Genomic DNA, 17520 nt, shown 5'->3' with positions numbered 1-17520 from the left:
TTTATCGCTGCTTCTTTCACGATAATGCTTACATGTGTTAAACTTCGTTTAAGGAAGCCGAGGGCACAACCTGCACTTCTAACGAGGCATTAGCCTATTCTGACCGAGAGCCATCCTCTGACAGGAGGGCACCTAAGTATTTGACTGATTTGTTATTTCACAGCGAAGCTGTATATGATTCGGATCCCGTGATTTCTTCTTCTCCATCGACACAACAGCCGAGAGAAAACCATTTCTTCAATGGAAAATAAAATTGTTTATCTCCTTTGGATTTAGGTATGCAAGACACACTCCAGTATTCCGTTAAATAAATAAAGCGCTAAACAAGCCTCAAAACCATATGATAGATGATAAGGCGTGTTCGAATAATGCAAAGCACATAGCATTCGCCGCATGCGTTCCCCGATAAAGATTACGGTTGCATAAGCTGGAGCTGCCGGCGAGCGGAAATTGTAGAATACAAAGCAGGGATTGACGTCACTACACTGTCATATGCAAAGGGTGAATTCTCCTAGCAACTGATTTCATTGGTGTTCTGATAGCGCCATGGAAAAGCAATGCATAGTTGGTAGTCCCGAAGAGCAGGGTCAACAAGATGAGCGATGACGGGTTGCAACGTCAAGAGGCACCACAGCTTCGTGCTCAGGCTAGGTACGACGCAGTGGTTCCTGCCCAAAGCAAGCCACGCATAGTTAGGACGCCTGAAAAGGGAAAACCAGTTATAAATATCGAATAAATGCATCACGTGACTCGCCGCGCCGAGCTCTACCGCCGCCGCCGGCTTGTCGCATGCGCTCTTCGCAGCTGGGTAGCAGCATTACCACGTGATTCATCGCGCGCCTGGCTAACAGGAGCGCCACGCTCGCCTAGTCAGTGCGAACTTCGCCATGGATGAGAGCGAGGGGCTTTGAGCCGTCGTTGAGAGGCGGCGTCTGACCACCCCGCGGATCTCGGCCGGCGAGCTGCTTCACTGGAGAGGGTCCAGAATGCAACAAGCATGCGGCGTCGAGATCAATGTAGCGATCGCGTTCGCGCCCTGTCTGTTTGTGCTTCGACGCTGCGCATGTTCGCGGCGTCTCTTTGCATGTCTAGCAGTTGAGCTTTCCCTGTGGCAAAACAGGCGTCGCACCGTCGAAGGATGCGTGTATACAAAAGCCTGATCTTTGCACGGGAGCGACGGGAGGGACCGCTTTGAGCCGTCGTCCGCAAGCGGTGTCTGATCACCCCGTGGATGTAGCCCGACGAGCTGCTTCACTGGAGAGCACCCGGAACGCTTAGGCACAGCCGATATACATAGCTTACAGATGATTGTATACCTAAGTATAATAATTACAGCTAAATCAAATGCTAACCAAGGGAAAGCAGGACTTAAGCAGACTAAGCCAAGCTTTCGCTTTGCATATCCAGGATTAGCTGAGCTAAGCCGCAGCCTTTTTTTTTAGTGCAGTGGGTCTCTCTGAGATTGTAAACAGATTTTGTGAGCATCTGTAGCTTCGCTCCTCTCACTGGTGGATTGCTCGATGGTGCTGTAAGTCCGCTTTTAAATTCGCATAGTAGCTTTCTATCGGTTTACATGCGTGTAATCCGTCCTGCTTGCCCTTAGAAATGCAGCTTCCCAGTGTGAACAAGAAACCTTCACGTATTCGTCTTCCGAAAGAGATTTAAATGTGCACCGCTCTGTCATTCATAGAAGCTTTAGTAGATTTATTTCGTTCGACTCTTTTCCTTCAGGTTACTAGAAATGTCGCAAATTCCATAGGTTCATTATATCTGCGAACCATTGGGCACTACTGGCGAGACCTTGTGTGACAAAAGTTAAGTATGAATACATCAGCGCCCGTTTGATTGGTGGGCTGAGGTTATATTGACAGGTGTACTTATGGTTTTGTCGAGGAATGCATTTCACCTACTGACAACTTAACCACGTCGCTCAGCGCAAGACGCGCCTGCACGATTGGAGCCTACTGGAATATTTATAGATTGTTCTAGGCGTTGTCTGTTGTCACCGATGCTTGTGCAATCTAATTCTAATGGCGACACGAACTGAGTTGTATTTTCTGGAAGACACGCGGGCACCAGCACTCTGGAGATTTCGATGATTCATGTATAAAAGCCGACGCGCTCGGCCGGCAGACCACATTTTTGACGATCGCCGACTGTGTCCACCGCTATCGTTGTTATTTGTAGCCTGTTTTGAGGGCACAGGTTGGCCCAATAAAGCGCTGGTTTCCTCATTTACAGTTCTGCTGCTTTCTTCACCGTCACTGTTTTTTTTAAATTTATTTTCCTACTCTCAGGACCCGAGGGTATTACAGAGAGGAGTGTTTCAAGAATAAATTGTTAATCGCAACTTTAAGGTCGACAGGGTCTTCGATTCCAGCGACGGAGGTGGCAAGGTGGTTCCAGTCACAGCTTTTCTGCGCCATAGAAGCGGCGTGGCAAGTGTTAGTGCGGCATAACGTAATTTGAACCTTGAGGTTATGACGGATCCGTGAGGACACGTAATGTGGAGCGAGGAAACCATAGTTCTTAGGTGTTGGGTTAGTGCAGGAAATATTGTGATAGAGGTTTAAGCAGAAGCACTTGTGGCGTGACCGAAGTCACCGTAGACCAAAATTAGCTTTAACTGAAGAAACGCTGGCGTAGCGAGAGTAGCTAGAGAGCACATATCGGGCAGCACGGTTCTCAACGGATTCGAGGGCGGTGAATAATGCAGAGCTAGATGGGTCCCAAATAGAGGAAGCATATTCTAATTTTGACGTAAGTAGACATGCGTACAATTTCATCTCTAAATCGGTAGGAACGGGTGAAAATTTTCGGCGTAGAAATCCAAGCATGCGATTAGCGTTGTTAACTACATGTTCAGCGTGTACATTGTTTAAAAGGCTGTGGGTAACATTTACGCCAAGATAGCGCTAACTAGTAACGGCGGGGAAAGCGAAGTTATTAAGGGTATAAGAAATCTTATGATTAGCTTTATTGAGATGCATTCCTCTCGTGACCTTATATTCTGAAATGTTTAGCTTCATAAGCCACTTGTTTATCCATTACAAATAGCGCCAATGTCGGATTGCAAAATAGAAATGCCTTGTGGGTTTTTGATTACGCAATCAAGCACGCAATCATAAGCAAAGAGTTTATTGGTAGAGTTAATATTGACACGTAGGTCATTGCTATAAATGAGAAATAGTAATGGGCCCAAAACCGATCCATCTAGTACATCTGGAGTAACAATATACAACGAAGAGTTCATTGTCAGAAAAAAAGGGGAATAGGTTTCTTCATCTTGAATTTCTCTTGGAGCTTTCTGAAAGTAAACGATTGGAAATAAAACCTCCAGCAACAATCCATAGATAAGGATGCTAGCCAGCATATCTCTTGGTCTCTGCATGTCGAATCGACTTGATGGAGATATTTCACCAGCCACTCGTATGAACGCGTGTTTATGTGTTCTCACGGTGAGACAGATATATTTACTGACACCCCGAGTAACCCTGGATGCAGATTATGAGTCAGTTTGAACCGTAAGTTGACAATAACTTTGCTACGGTTACGACGATTCAATAGGCATTACAACTTCTGATGAGCGCCTGTTGGAGTTTCACGGATCATGCCTGCTTTGCCATATTGAGCTCTCCCAAACGCGACACTTCCTGCTGGGTTGGCAAAACGTACTGCCGAGCTATGACTGTCTGAGCGCCATGTGCGAAGCTAAATTGAGCTCCGATTGCGTCATGCGTGGCACAATAATGGCGCATTGTGCGCGCACTACACATGCAAAATCGAGTAAAGCCTCGCTTCTTCTACGCAGCGATACCAAAGTAGTAGCGCAGAGCGTATACTCACGCAATGGAAAGCTTACGTGCTTAACTTATGATACAGCTAGTGCGGGTCTCGTGGAATACTCGCACAATCGTCCCCATTTACAGTGGGCCCGTCGTTGTCAAATATGGTGGGCGCGAATAGGCATACGGCTGTCTTGCTGCCCGAGTATTTTCACGCCACTTGTGGAACCTGCTTGTGGAAAGCGGGGGCTTCATAACCGAGCAAGCGTAAGATTTCTACAACAAGTTCCACAGTCGTAAACCTTACATTCCTGATGAGAACAGGTTTTAGCTGAATGGAATATACCTTTTATTACTAAGTTTTCTCAAACACGATCACTTCCGCTCGATTCGACAAACGTGGTGCCTGGCTGCGCCTCTCAGAGCGCCGACCGAGAGCCTGAATCTTAGCCCGGATTAAAAAATTAAATTTTGGGGTTTCACGCACCAAAACCACTTTCTCATTATGAGGCACGGCCGTAGTGGTGTACTCCGGAAATTTCGACCACCTTAGGTTCTTTAACGTACACGGTTGTTTTCGCATTTCGCCCCCATCGAAATCCTGCCGCCGTGGCCGCGATTCGATCCCGCGACCTCGTGCTCAGCAGCCTAACACCATAGCCACTGAGCAACCACGGCGGGTGTAGCTCCGATTGCGTAATGCGTGACGCGACAACAGCGCCGTCTGTGCACTTCGCATTTGCATGATGGAATAACGCTTATTTTCTTTTTCTGTACAGCATACTACCAATGTAAGGCAGGCGGGTGGCACGGCTGCAAAGGTATAAGGGAATACTAAACCACGCTTTCGTTTCACGCAGTTTCAGGAAGCGACCCCCTCTGACCAATGGTAATGACAACTCTTGTCAAAAAGACAGAAAGACAGAAACAGAACAGAAGTTGTGGTCGAACCACTGTCTCTTTTGCATACGCATTTGGACGTTAGCTTTATTCTAATTATACAGTTAAAGAGTGTACGATCACGCTAACCGAAAGTTTTTAGCCTACCCATGCGCGGTTATTGCCACCAAAGGTCATGTGACTCTCCTGTCCCAGATATCTATGTAATTAACGTGCACTGCAATAGTAACCACTGTTTGATTCCCAATAGTAAAGACCGCATAACCATGCGGGCCGAATTCAGAAAAGCTGGTGAACTTAAATTGAGGTGCTTCTTAAAGGACCACAGCGAAGCATAATATTTCTAGGGACTTACACTACGGTTATTCACAGAGTCGATTCCTTGCATTGGAAAGAGGAGCGGTATTAAATGACAATAATCTCGCGAAAAATTCGTGTTTATTTTTTATTGTCCAAATATTGGTAACACATAACTGTTTTGTATTTTTGATATAGAGCGATGCGAAAATCCGCAGGGCCGTCTTTTATGTCATTCACGCTTGCATGCATGAAAGGATATTTACATATGAATCACGATCCTGCACGCGCATATATTACTGACACGAGTGTTTCAACTTCATCTCGACTCTCGATGCTGACCATTGCATTCGCATTTAAAACTTGGCTTTCATTTAAGAAGACGGTATTTTCACTACTACAGCGCGACTCGCAGCATGCATGACTTGGCGGGCGTTACGTAAGTCTGTTTGCTCAGTGCCACTTCGGGCTGTCAAAATTGTTCGTGGTGTAGCCCAACGTTCAGTGTCGTTCACGCTGTGGGCGGTCGGTGTGGCAGCAAAACGGAGGCGCGTTCCTGGATCACATCATCTTTTTTATTAGCGGACTTACACTTTGATCTCTGGCAACATCAATAGTTCGCCTTGTAGTGTTCCTTTTCTTTTATTTCCCTGGGTTAGCTATCCGTCGTGGCTCTTTCAGCCTAACGGCTTTCTGAGGGCTAACGCGTTCAATATTTTTCGTCCTTCATTCTCTCACTTTCAGTCTGAAATTATTTGTCTACTGTATACGACAGTAAAATTAGCACTCTTGTAGTTACTACTATTGCGCTCTAGTTTATCCTTCCCCCCCCCCCCCCCCGCTCACCCTCGCTTGCTGTAAAGCAAATTGAAGTTTTCCTGGTAAACACCACAATAATCTCCTACTTACGGAAACTTGCGCGATGATTTCATCTCAGAAGGATGCATTCAGAAACTGTTCGCTAAAGCCACTGTTTTTGCCGTTGCAGATTTTGACTTCCCATGAGTCATCCGGAGTCATTTGCCGTAATAGCATTAGCACGTGTAGTTAGTGTTGCGGTTGTCATTAATAGATCTTCGTACTCTTTCAGCATTTAGCATGTGGTATTCCTCTTTCTTTTGTAGCGTTCCCTGTTAAGCAACACTTTCCCCCCAGTAATTCCCTAGTCTTGTTCGCCCATCGGCGTTCATCCTCACGTATGGTGGAACATCACGTAAGATATCAGAGTGCTTATTAACGTATCCTTCATCAAAGCTGTATTCAGTGCAACTTTATTTATGAGATGAGTTCTTTCTTTATGTCGACTTTTTTTTTTCCGCTTGGCATTCTCTCCCGTAAGAGTGAGGCAAATTTTATTGTGTGTGAAATGTGATGTCGAACCAATTGAGACTAAAGACAGCGATTGGGACATCATCCAATTGCATTCACACATTCGTTCTTGGGCGACTAAATATGCAGAGGGTCGATCGTCTTGTCCAATTAGAATATTTCGCGGCTGTTCCAGGGTGATTAAAAGAATCCAAACGTATCAAGATATCATGCTTCTTCGACGACGGGCATGCGCTTTATGTGATTTTTGTAGCATCTTCCTCGCAGAAAGATTTTCCGTCTGAAGCTGGTTTGACTTTTGCGCAACGACTTTCCCGCAAGCGCTGTCTGATCGAGGACTCGATAAATACCGCTCGACCACGGCGCGCGCCAACATCCACAGACAGAGCTAAGGCGACACGGCGTTATTTAACGTTGGACTCATTCCAAGCCCGAGCGCGGGCCGGCAAACACTGATATAATTAATTATATTGCCTAGTCGTCCGTTTTACGTGATTTGTGCAAGATCATATTTAGAAGACCGCTAGCGATAGTGATTTATTCTATACCGAACAAAAAACAAAAACCCTGCATTTTTACTTCATTTCTGATTGCCATGAGGGTTGGGGCCCATATTTTCTACGTTGATCAAATCAACAGCGATGCCTATCTGTGAGCGAAAAAAGAAAAAGAAGCATGAATGAGAAAACACGGCCGAAAGTCCTTTAGGGAGAAATACCGTTGTCCGAAGCAATATATAATGGCTGCTTATTTGGGCGTTGGCGAGCAACATGTCCTTGCTTCTATCCCGTCAGATTGGGTTATAGCACTGCCTATGTCTGGCTGTCGGAGTGCATGACGTAGAAGCGACACTCGCCTTCTTTGGTCGAGGCATGCTCTGTAATCCTCGCGAGAGCAGAAGCCGCTGTGGAGTGTCTCGTGGCGCCCGGTGGCAAAAACCTTGCACCAACGAACGCGTGCATCCGCGTTTGGTGGAAATCAGTTGCCCGTTAACAGCGCCACCAGCACGTGTAGCGGGCGGAATTTTGGATCGTGTAGCCTTCGTGCCTAGAGGATCCAGGACCCTCAAATTATGGTAGTGTAACGTGACTCATCCTATGTAGATCAATACTACATGGATAATGCAGATTTGTGATTTTCAAACTTCTGACATAGCTTATCACGTAACACTTTAACACTTAACACAGTTTTATTTTGAGTTTAATAAATACATACTGCATATATCCTCATGTGGTCCTGAGTATAAATGTTGACAGGTATAGTTTAGGATTTCACCAATACATTACCGGATTAGTCAGCGGAAAATTGATTTTCTAATATGAGCCATAATTTCCAAATGGCCTTGCGTGACCTCGTGGAGGACTTCCTATATAATGTTCGCATTAAAATAAATGCGCAGTCCAACCAAGCAGCGTGCAATCTGACCGAAGATTCCAGAAGAAGTGCTCAAATTTGGGTAGTCATAATTAAGGCGGACAGTTACAATTTGGGCTGTTACAAACTAGACCCGCGCCTACTGATGTGCAAGATAAATGTTCAGGAGAAAGGGGAAGTAGTGAAGGGAGAAGAAATTAATTTTACCGCTGATGGAAGCGTAGGCTTGCGGTTACCTATTCTGGCCTGTTAGTCAGCGACGTATATAGAAATAAAGAGCAGAGAAAAATCGTGAAAGGTGGAGACCACCTGTCCGGAAGGCTTGATTAATAATTCTGGCAGATTCAACCTGCGAACTTCACAGCCGCGAGCCGAGGCGTCTGCTGTGTAGAGACTACTGCATTAGAGTGTTACTGCACAACTTTCCTTGCAGGAGGGTTTTGAAGTCCGGCCAAGTTCCAAGCAATAAAGTCTTAAGGAGGCTGTCGATTTGCCGCTTCTGCACAAATGATTAGCCAGCGTCTGCCGTTCGCATTCTTTTTTGTTCAAGAGTAAGGTGTGTACGCGCATGGAATAGCAATTACGGTGCCATTTCTTTTTAGTATTATGAATGAGCGTTTCCTTATATTCTGCGCCTCCGCAGAAATAACAAGCGTTACATTGGGCTGCCACGATGTCTCAGACTGGAAATCAGTTGTATCTGGGTGGCGCCGTCAGTAAGAGTTGCGAAGATGCTGCTGAAACGCGCTGCCGCTGGTCTTGCGCTGCTGGCCGCGTCACTTATGAGTAAGCCTTGTTTTTACTACATTCCGCTGGCAGGGTACGCATTCTATATTCATAAGGTTCATATGCGTACCGGTTGTATCATACAGGATTTCTTGAAACACTGGCAAATCAGAATTGTCGACCGCAACGGCCGCAGGTGCAAGTGTTACTATACCCACCATGGTAGCTTAGCGGCTTAGGCGTCGTGCTGCTAAGCACGAGGACAAGGGATCGAATCTCGGCCGCCTCGGCCGCATTTCGATGCGGCCGACATGCAAAAACGCCCGTTTCCCGTTCATTGGGGGCACGTTAAAGATACCCAGGTGTTCAAATTTGATCCGGAGTCCTCTACTACAGCGTCCCTCATAACCAAATCGTGGTTTTGGCACGCAAAATTCCAGAAGCAATTCAAGTTTTACTGTATACTAAGTGCCACTGTCGCCTTGCCTTATGTTGGTCGCATGACTGCAGGAAGGTGGAAATGGACTGAAACATTTGATGTCTGTTTACTTGCCTGACGGCTGCTGTTCTGCGGCGCCTACGCTAAACTAGCTGTAGCCACGCAACATATTCATGTCACGCGCGTGGCGCCAGGATACAATCGGGTGGCGTACGACCTGGCTCGAAAATGTAAATATTTTCGAGCTTGTGATATTTCAATCCCATTATCTTCAACGAAGTCGCTATCATTGTCGTTGCGCATTGATAGTGCAGCCGTCTTTATCTTCGTACAGCTTCGTTGTCGCTATCCTTTTCGCAACTAACCCTGATACAGTCCCTGCCTTGCATGTGAAAACGCGGTGGGTGAAAACCCTGCTAAAAAAATATCTCTAGTACTTGTTGTTACCATCAGAGTTGTGGCGCTGCCGTTATCTCCGTCATGGTGGTCGTTAGCGCAGATATCGGTGTATTGCGGTTCACGTAGAATTCGGGAACGCGAAATGCTAGTAGAACCAACTTTAGGGCGACCGTCGTTTTTATCGTCGTGTAGTCGTGTCATTATCCTTAGTCATACCTTCGTTGCATCTGGTACCTCAGCTATGCGTTGCTGGGCGGCACGGTTGATTTGCGCGATGGCGCTGCTGCATCCGCGGAAGGCGAGTGCTAGTTTTGGTTCCAAGGAACATGCGTGCTCCAAACGGTTGCCGGACATCCTTAGTTATGTTTCTTTTATTTCTCCCTTTGTGAATTTTAAATCGGGCGAAGCACGGGAAGTGGTCGTCTTCGTGCGTCCTTCGAGCTCATCTCCGCTCACCCTTGTCAATTTGATCAGCAATATCATAAGTTGGATTCCGATTGGTCATGTGCTTCGGTTGTCGTCCCAAGTATGAAGATTGGAAAGACAGAGAAGCTTAATCAAGCGTTCAACGCACGCAAGACGGAGGAAACCACGTCAATCAAGCATTAGACGAAGACATGTCTAAAAAGGGGAATCGCATGTGTTGCCCGGCTCTGTGCTGTTCTAACACCGGGAATTCCAGTTGTGCCACATTATTCAGGTTTCCTAATGACAGCAGGTAAGCACAAGCATGTCACTTTATTTTCTGAACAGATATTCATTTTGCATGATTCAACGAGTTCTGTGCATGCCTGAGTGAACTGACATAGGAGCAGTGTCGCTCTACCCATTCGTCATGACGGCAGCGCATCTGCTATCGGTGAAATACTTGTACCGAAGGGCTTGAGTGCGTGTTCGTTTTTATTGCTCAGTTCACTTACATTAGGCCCAGCGTCGGTGTGCGTAAGTTTTGAGCACCTGTATCGTAGACGAGGCGCAAAGTTACTTGTTTTGCTCGGAAATGTATTTAATTAGAGCAGTAATACAAGTATAGAATATGCAGTGATAATTAAGTACGAACTGGTAATCGCCCTTGGATGAATAGTGCTCCCAAGCTTTATTTTTAATGAATGGTTGGTTCCTTGCGTTGCTGTTATGTCAAAAAAGTGTCCGAATACTCGCAGTGCTTCTCTCTATATATGAAGATGACGCAACATATGACGACAGGCAGATTATGTGTACTTGCAAGCGCTACAGAAATATGCTCCCTCATTCCACATGCAGTTTAGATAATGACAAAATTATAGGCTACTTGATGTTCATGCAGATGCATGTGGCCAGTTTAAAATTCTGCGGGCCCTTACTTCTCATACTGTCAATAAAATACATGTACTGTACACTACATTCTTTCTTTAAACCCCAAAATCTGTCGTCGTCCTGACAGACGTGATAGCCAAGTTCTGTGTGACCAGCCTGTGATGGTTAATTTCCGCATAAGTTTGTATCTTCAGAAATCTATGTTCGCTCATTAGTTACAAATTTCGGTTGTGAATGAACGTTGATTCTGCAGACTGACACTTTCGCACTGTGTAGAGGTCAGTCTTCTTTTCCAGTACGGAATGTGCGAATAAAAACAAAGACGTTCAACATTTACTTGTGTTGAGTTTCGGCTGACTGAGAAATCGGCCAGCGTTAGTTGATGGACTTCACTACACAACAACAAAATTAACGATTGATGGGGTAGGAAGTCTTCTTTATACTATCCCCCACTATATCTGTGGACTAGTTGAACTGTAGCCCTAAACCTAACCACAAGTTAGTAATTCCAAAGCGGCTACTTTTACGACCTGAGGAAATGTAATATATTATCTGCGAATATTGGTAGTTAACGACGGTTTGCTATATAAATATTGTTCATTATAATTGAGAGGCACTGGTGTGTACGAGTTCTGTCCCAGTGCTTTACAATATGAATAGAAGCTTCAAAGGTAAACGCGGCAGAAAAAAAGCGTTTCGAAAACACGGCACTCTTCAGCAGGTTCTGCTCCGCGATATGGCCAATGTCGCCACGCGGCCAACGGACCTGCAAGAGAGCACGAACGCAGCCTGCTTGCGTGCGAAGAGGGAAAGGAGGACCTCGCCGCAAGCCTCACTTCCCAGCGGCTTGCCGTGTAACTTCTGACCTCATCTGCGACGTCATGGGGGCGTTGTTTATTTGTGAATTACTTCCAGTTGGATATCCGGCAACCGCCAGAGGGGGAAACGGCGCTGCCGCCGCGTATCGGCATGGGACCGAGTGTCTCAAGGGAGCAATAAAGAGTTTCCACACCTTGATTTATTACACCTAGTATTTTGCTGCGTAGCTCGTAAGATTGTCGGAGGGGCAAATTTGAGTGACGGCTCAGTGGTTATCACCACCACGTAGACTTGCCTTAGAGGCACAAGCTTTAATGGCAGTGGTGCTCGTGAGCCACCTTTTGTGTGTGTGCGTGGGTCGTGAAGCATAGTAGTTATTTCATAATAATGCTCTTGACACGTTTCAATTTGACATTGCAATAAAAATATTGTAGATTCGAACTCGACTTACCACCTGACAGAGATAAGGACGGACAGAGATATGTGCAAGAAATGCAGCGCGCGAAGCATTACAAGGTCATAACAATCAACACGCGTAAAATATCATATGAAAAACCAGCAATCAAGTAAAGACTGCTCATATATTCGGCGTAGTTTGATTCATAAGCAAAATGAAGATACCAAGTGATGCTTTCCTCTCTTTTTTTTTTCATTGTTAACGACCGTCTTGCTCTTAGGGGATTTTTATCTATACCCTACGTCCAGAAAACAATACGGAGGAATACAGAACAAAAGCGCCAACGTTAACAGGGGCCCGATGCCTATCGTAAATCAGATCTAAGTCTTAGGACTCCGGTTGCATGCGGAAGGCATAAACCTGGATACCATCAACAGGCTAGACAACAGCGCACAGCAAACACTAAGACTAATGAAACGGATTGCCAGTAGACAGTACGGCCTGAGGGAGGTCGGCCTAATTTGTTTATTGCAGGCCTTCGTCATCAGCCGTGTCGTCTATGTGGCACCGTGCCTAACATTTAGAATGCCAGAAAAAAAATCCTAATGGAACGAATCATCAGACGAGCGTTCAAACTTGCAATTGGCATTCCAGTCACAACACCCAACGAAAACCTCTTAGAATTGGGGCTGCGTAACATGCTTCACGAACTAATAGAGGCGCTCTCAAACGCCCAACGCGAAAGACCCGCACAGATGATTCCCACGCGGCGACACATACTAGGGAAACTAAATATTCCCTGCATAGCACCACATGGCATGAAACTCGGCATTCCATTAGAGACGAGGAATAACTTTACATTCCTCCACTGGCAAAGAGCATGCACCCGGAGCAACACAAGGAGCGACGAGAGGTAAGGGTGCACCACATTGAGCGCAAATACCATGATGTACAGGGCGTGGCCCACGGATACGCAGCGGAATATAGAGAACGCAAAGAGTTGGCCGTGGTAGCGGTAGGCACGGACGGAGAACCCTTAGCGAGTGGAACCGTGGAAACAGACAACCCCGAAGTTGTAGAGGAATTAGCAATAGCATTAGCGGGGGCCTCCATTAAAGCTAGAATTAACATTAATGATTTGAAATGATTCTACAGGAATGCCATAGTCCTGAGTAAACTGGAACTAATCATTGTAGAGTGTTAAAGAAGCAGTGACGCTCTACAACGATGAGTTCCGATTTACTCAGGGCTGTGGGATGCCTGTGGAATCTTTTTTAGAACTTTTGTTGTTTTACATAGAGAATACTGTTGTAAAATGGGGCAGTTCTATGTATGTATAAAAATCGAGAGTTTGCATTGGTTCAAAAGTTGCGCCAGTTTTTAGTGATAGTTATCTAAGTCGCGCCAATAAAAAACTGCAAAACAATCTAAGGAATTGGCGGTGCATGCGTTTAGATACGTAGATGACTACCTGGTGTTTTGTTCTCGCGATAACTGCACCAAGAAAGCTACGGATATTTTAAAAGTTTTTAGGGAATGTGGTGGGAGTCTAGTTTTCACGCTTGAGCTTATCCAGAGCAACAAATTACAGTTTTTAGATGTGGGCTTAAAGTTCCAGGAGGGGCACGTCTGTTGGCATTATTCGCCTAGGGCTAAGAAACCGCTGCTTGAATTTTCTTCTTGTAATTCCAAACTTGTTAAACAGGGGACAGCTAATTCAACTCTCAGGTCTGCCATTACTAAGTCATGTCCACACAATATGCAACAAAGTTTTTCACAACAGATAGAAAGGTTTGGAAATGCTAGTTATCCTGAAAATTTATTATCACTACCCTTCGAAAAACTTTTAAAATGGGTAAAAAGCCCCGGTAAGAAACAAGGAAAACAGAAAAAGGAAAAAAAAAAAGTTTGCTGTGGTACCCTATGTACATAGATTATCGCATGGTTTACGTAACGTGGCCAATATATATGACGTCAATACAGTTTTCTCGGGCCCCCGGAAGTTGCCTAACATGTGCCTTATGATAAATAGAAAACTTGAACAGGGTGGCAAAAAAATAAAAGATGATTGCGGCGTTAGAAATGTGTCCCCCTTGGTGCCTTGTAACACTGGTATAGTTTATCAGATTCCACTCAAGTGCGGGAAAATTTACATTGGACAGAGCGGCAGGTGCAATAATATTAGACTAAAAGAACACAAACATTCACTAAACAACCCTAATGCATCTGATCTTGCGTCACATTGTTTCAATTGTGGTTGTAAACTTTTCTTTGAAGACACAAAAATTATTTCCAGACACAAGTGCAAAACTACACGGAAAATAATCGAGCCATTCCACATAAAAAGATTAGGAGACACTTGCGTTAGCTATGCATCTTTGTCTCTGTTAGAATGCGAATTTCAGTATCTTCACAATACGCGTATTAATCTGAAGTAGTTTTTTCGTTGTGTTCTTTTTGACTTCCATACCTCTTATGTTTAACTGATGTTTTTTACCTCGTCAGGTTCTTGCAATCGCTTATATATATATATATATATATATATATATATATATATATATATATATATATATGTTCTTCGTGTTAATAATAATTTGAGTGAGAGCGCTCGTCCTGTCTGCTTCTAGTCTGTGTCTGCGTCACTTCGCGCTACAATCCACGATGATGTTTCGTTTCAGTAAACGTTACTTGTGTCATTTTATTTCATTGCTGATTCAGCGGCCACTAGCTCCTGCTTTGTAATACTCTGTTTATTAGCCCAATAGGTTGGCGCTGGCTGAACGAAATTGATACTTTATTGTGAAGCATGAACACAGGCTTGATCATTTAGTTTCTTCGTGCGATCGTCTGAGTATTAGCAAAATTTGACTGATTGCGTAGTGCGAGGAAGCACAACTCTGTGACAGGTAATTAAATAGCTAACTACCACATAAAACTTGCATATACAACGTCTGCCAATGGATATCTCCAACTCACAGGGACCCCTCAATAAAATAGCGTATGACGCTGAATCACTTCTTTGACCTGAGGTGTTGTTTTTCATATCCAACGTATTTTCAAACTCTCTTGTGAAATATGTGGTGCCCTCCAGCCTGTCGAGGTGGTATATTTGAAATAACTTAGATATGTTGCGCCGATGCGTTTTCGCATACACACTAAAATCGTCAATTTTATTGCATACAATGCGTGTTTTGTCGTTTATGTAAAGCCAGGCCGATAACGCTTATTTGTTCTTTTCAGTGTCCCATAGCTTGTTATTCGTTCTGGCCAATTGAATACATAGTTTCCTTAGGCTGCTTGCGAGGATAATATTAGTCTAATAATGCAACTATTTGTTTCCTCATTATTTCATTGTGCGTTCGCAAGATCAGTTCCTTCACTTCAGTTTCCCAATCATAGGCAACTTACGCTTCTGCGGCACAAGGAGAATCTTTGCTCCTACAAATATACTGTGACGGTATTTGTGTGCTTGGGTGGATGCCGCATGAATGTCCTCCGTATGCACTTATGACTGGCGTATATCTGGAGAAACCGACCTATGCTATACCTATAGTCGCACTAGTAGTGTTCAAGCAATATGATATGGAACGGATGGATGGATGGATGGATGGATGGATGGATGGATGGATGGATGGATGGATGGATGGATGGATGGATGGATGGATGGATGGATGGATGGATGGATGGATGGATGGACGGGTGGACGGACGGACGGACGGACGGACGGACGGACGGACGGACGGCAGCTATGAGCGTCCCCTTTGAAACGGAGCGGTTGGTTGCGCCACGCAGCCCTTGTTATTATTTTTGCCTAATACCATACCTATATTTAGAAGAAACAAACACAAAGAATTCCCAGCATTAAACTTTCTGAATCATTGCTGCAAACTTTGTTTTGGTAGGCTTCCGTTGTTTGGGGTCTCCCCACTTTTCTTCCACGGACTCCCAATCGCCTCTTACTGTTCAATATACAGTCAGTTATATATTCAAAATGCCGAGCGCCTTCTATTGACTTCCAGCAAAGTGGCATGGCCCTTATCACCGAAAGAACTGCAAAACAAAAGGGCTCGCTGGACGACATGACTACACGCAGAGCTGCTGCTTTGGCCCTTGTTCTGTGGAGCCCCATCACTGCTATTAACTGCGTTATGCCAAACAGGAGGTTTGTGACGCTGCCGGTAAAAAGCTAGGCTTATTTTTTCGCCAAGAGGCAAAACAAAATCAACGAATAAAATGAAATCCGAAATCTAAACACTATCCAGCGCAGACGACGTTATCCATCTCGCTCCCATCATGCCTGTTCGCTTATGGCAGCCGCGGCTTCAATCTCCCCCCTCCTAATAATTTGTTGCTTTTTCTCCTCGTCAGCTTCCTTTAAGTTAGTGCTTAAGGACAACGCTTGCTTTCGTACAAACAATTGTTTAGAATGCGAACTCTTGTTAAGCCTATGCTCGCGCGACTATTGTTTGATTCAGCATGTGTAGGTGCTTCTGTGTTATATAGAATGCAGCCAGAGATTTTTAACACTTTTAGCATTGTTGTGGTTCAAATAATTTTGTAAACGAAATAAAAGCACCTCAGATTTTAGGGAGGCACATACTTTGCTCCAAATATTTTCCAGACGAAGTAAAAGGATTGAGCCCGTTCCGCCCTGTGAAGGTGGAGGACCAGCGGAGCTGTAAACGTCGTGGTAAGAACAGTTGTGGTAAAGAATTTATTGTATCCCTCATTGCCACTTAGTAACGACGGTCATAACGGTTTTCTAGTCGCTATGACATAAACTTACCGGCATACTCGCAACTGCAGATACACTCTTTGATAATGTAAAATTGATGCATGTACGCCGCTGGGTGGCCGGCTGGGCCGAACCGGTGTTGCATCGCAAGCAAAATGTCACAAACATGAAACTTGTAAACCATTCCCTTTTCGGTCCCGACACATCCGCACTGAAATCACCGACAACGACATGATGGGTAGCGTAAGCGCAACTAACCACGCAAAGTGAGTAGTCATGAACCCTTCGACATCGCATTTCGACATCATTGCGACATCGAAGATACTTTTGCGTCTCCACTGCGTTTTGCGATTCGCGTAAAACGCAGTGAAGCGCGAAGCGGTAGGCCAGACTCCCGTCTGGCCTACCGCTTACGGTCGGCCTCTCGGGTACAATGCTTGGCAGTGTTTGCCGCGCGCCGCCGTCGTACTCTCGTCAAAGTTCGCGCCGTTGCACTTTGTAAGCGAGCTTTTCTTCGGGAGTCCTAATCACGCGTCGCGTCACCACCGCTACTCATACTCAACACTACTCAACTACGATTCTCAGAGGCAACCGATGATAGTTTTTGACATGCTGTTCTGCATGTTGCATGCGTGATTCCAAAGAATGTAAGCGCTGTTCACTTTACTGAGCGCTTGTACACTCTGCCTTACGGGGTTATGAGGCATCGCATTTTTTGCTTGCTTACGGAGGTATTAGGGCTTACGCGAGTATGAGCAATTGATAATGATAGTTTTAAAGCGAAAGCCCTAAGAGGCTCACATCTTTGATGGCTACGATAAAAATGCGTCGTCTGATCCAATGGTTCAATAACTATTGCCAATCCAATGGATCATGGCTTCGTAAGCAAGCAAAAATGCAATGGCTCATACTCCTGTAAGGCTGAGGCTGCATGCGCTGAGCAAAGCGAAGCCAGCGGTGCATACATGCATTGAAATTACCTATAGGACACACAGAACAGCATACGTTTCAATGCCCTGCTGAG

At 45.1% G+C, this 17520-nt stretch overlaps 1 protein-coding gene across 2 annotated transcripts in view; it reads left to right on the top strand.

Annotated features, from left to right (window-relative positions):
* The first annotated feature begins 8374 nt into the window (after nucleotides 1-8374).
* Nucleotides 8375-17520, top strand: part of LOC126534024 (uncharacterized) — a 35974-nt gene continuing 26828 nt past the window's right edge. Inside the window, exon 1 of one of the 2 annotated variants that reach the window (XM_050181236.2) lies at nucleotides 8375-8471. In XM_050181236.2, coding sequence (XP_050037193.1) covers nucleotides 8417-8471 — 55 coding nt within the window. In that variant the 5' untranslated portion in view covers nucleotides 8375-8416. Of the gene's footprint in view, nucleotides 8472-9592; nucleotides 9968-17520 lie in introns of those variants that run through there. The other variant, XM_055072055.2, reaches the window with a different exon arrangement.

This window comes from Dermacentor andersoni, chromosome 7 (assembly GCF_023375885.2).
Source record: "Dermacentor andersoni chromosome 7, qqDerAnde1_hic_scaffold, whole genome shotgun sequence".
NCBI lineage: Eukaryota > Metazoa > Arthropoda > Arachnida > Ixodida > Ixodidae > Dermacentor > Dermacentor andersoni.
The sequence above is the reverse complement of the archived record's forward strand: the minus strand, read 5'-3'. Positions and strand labels throughout refer to the sequence as shown.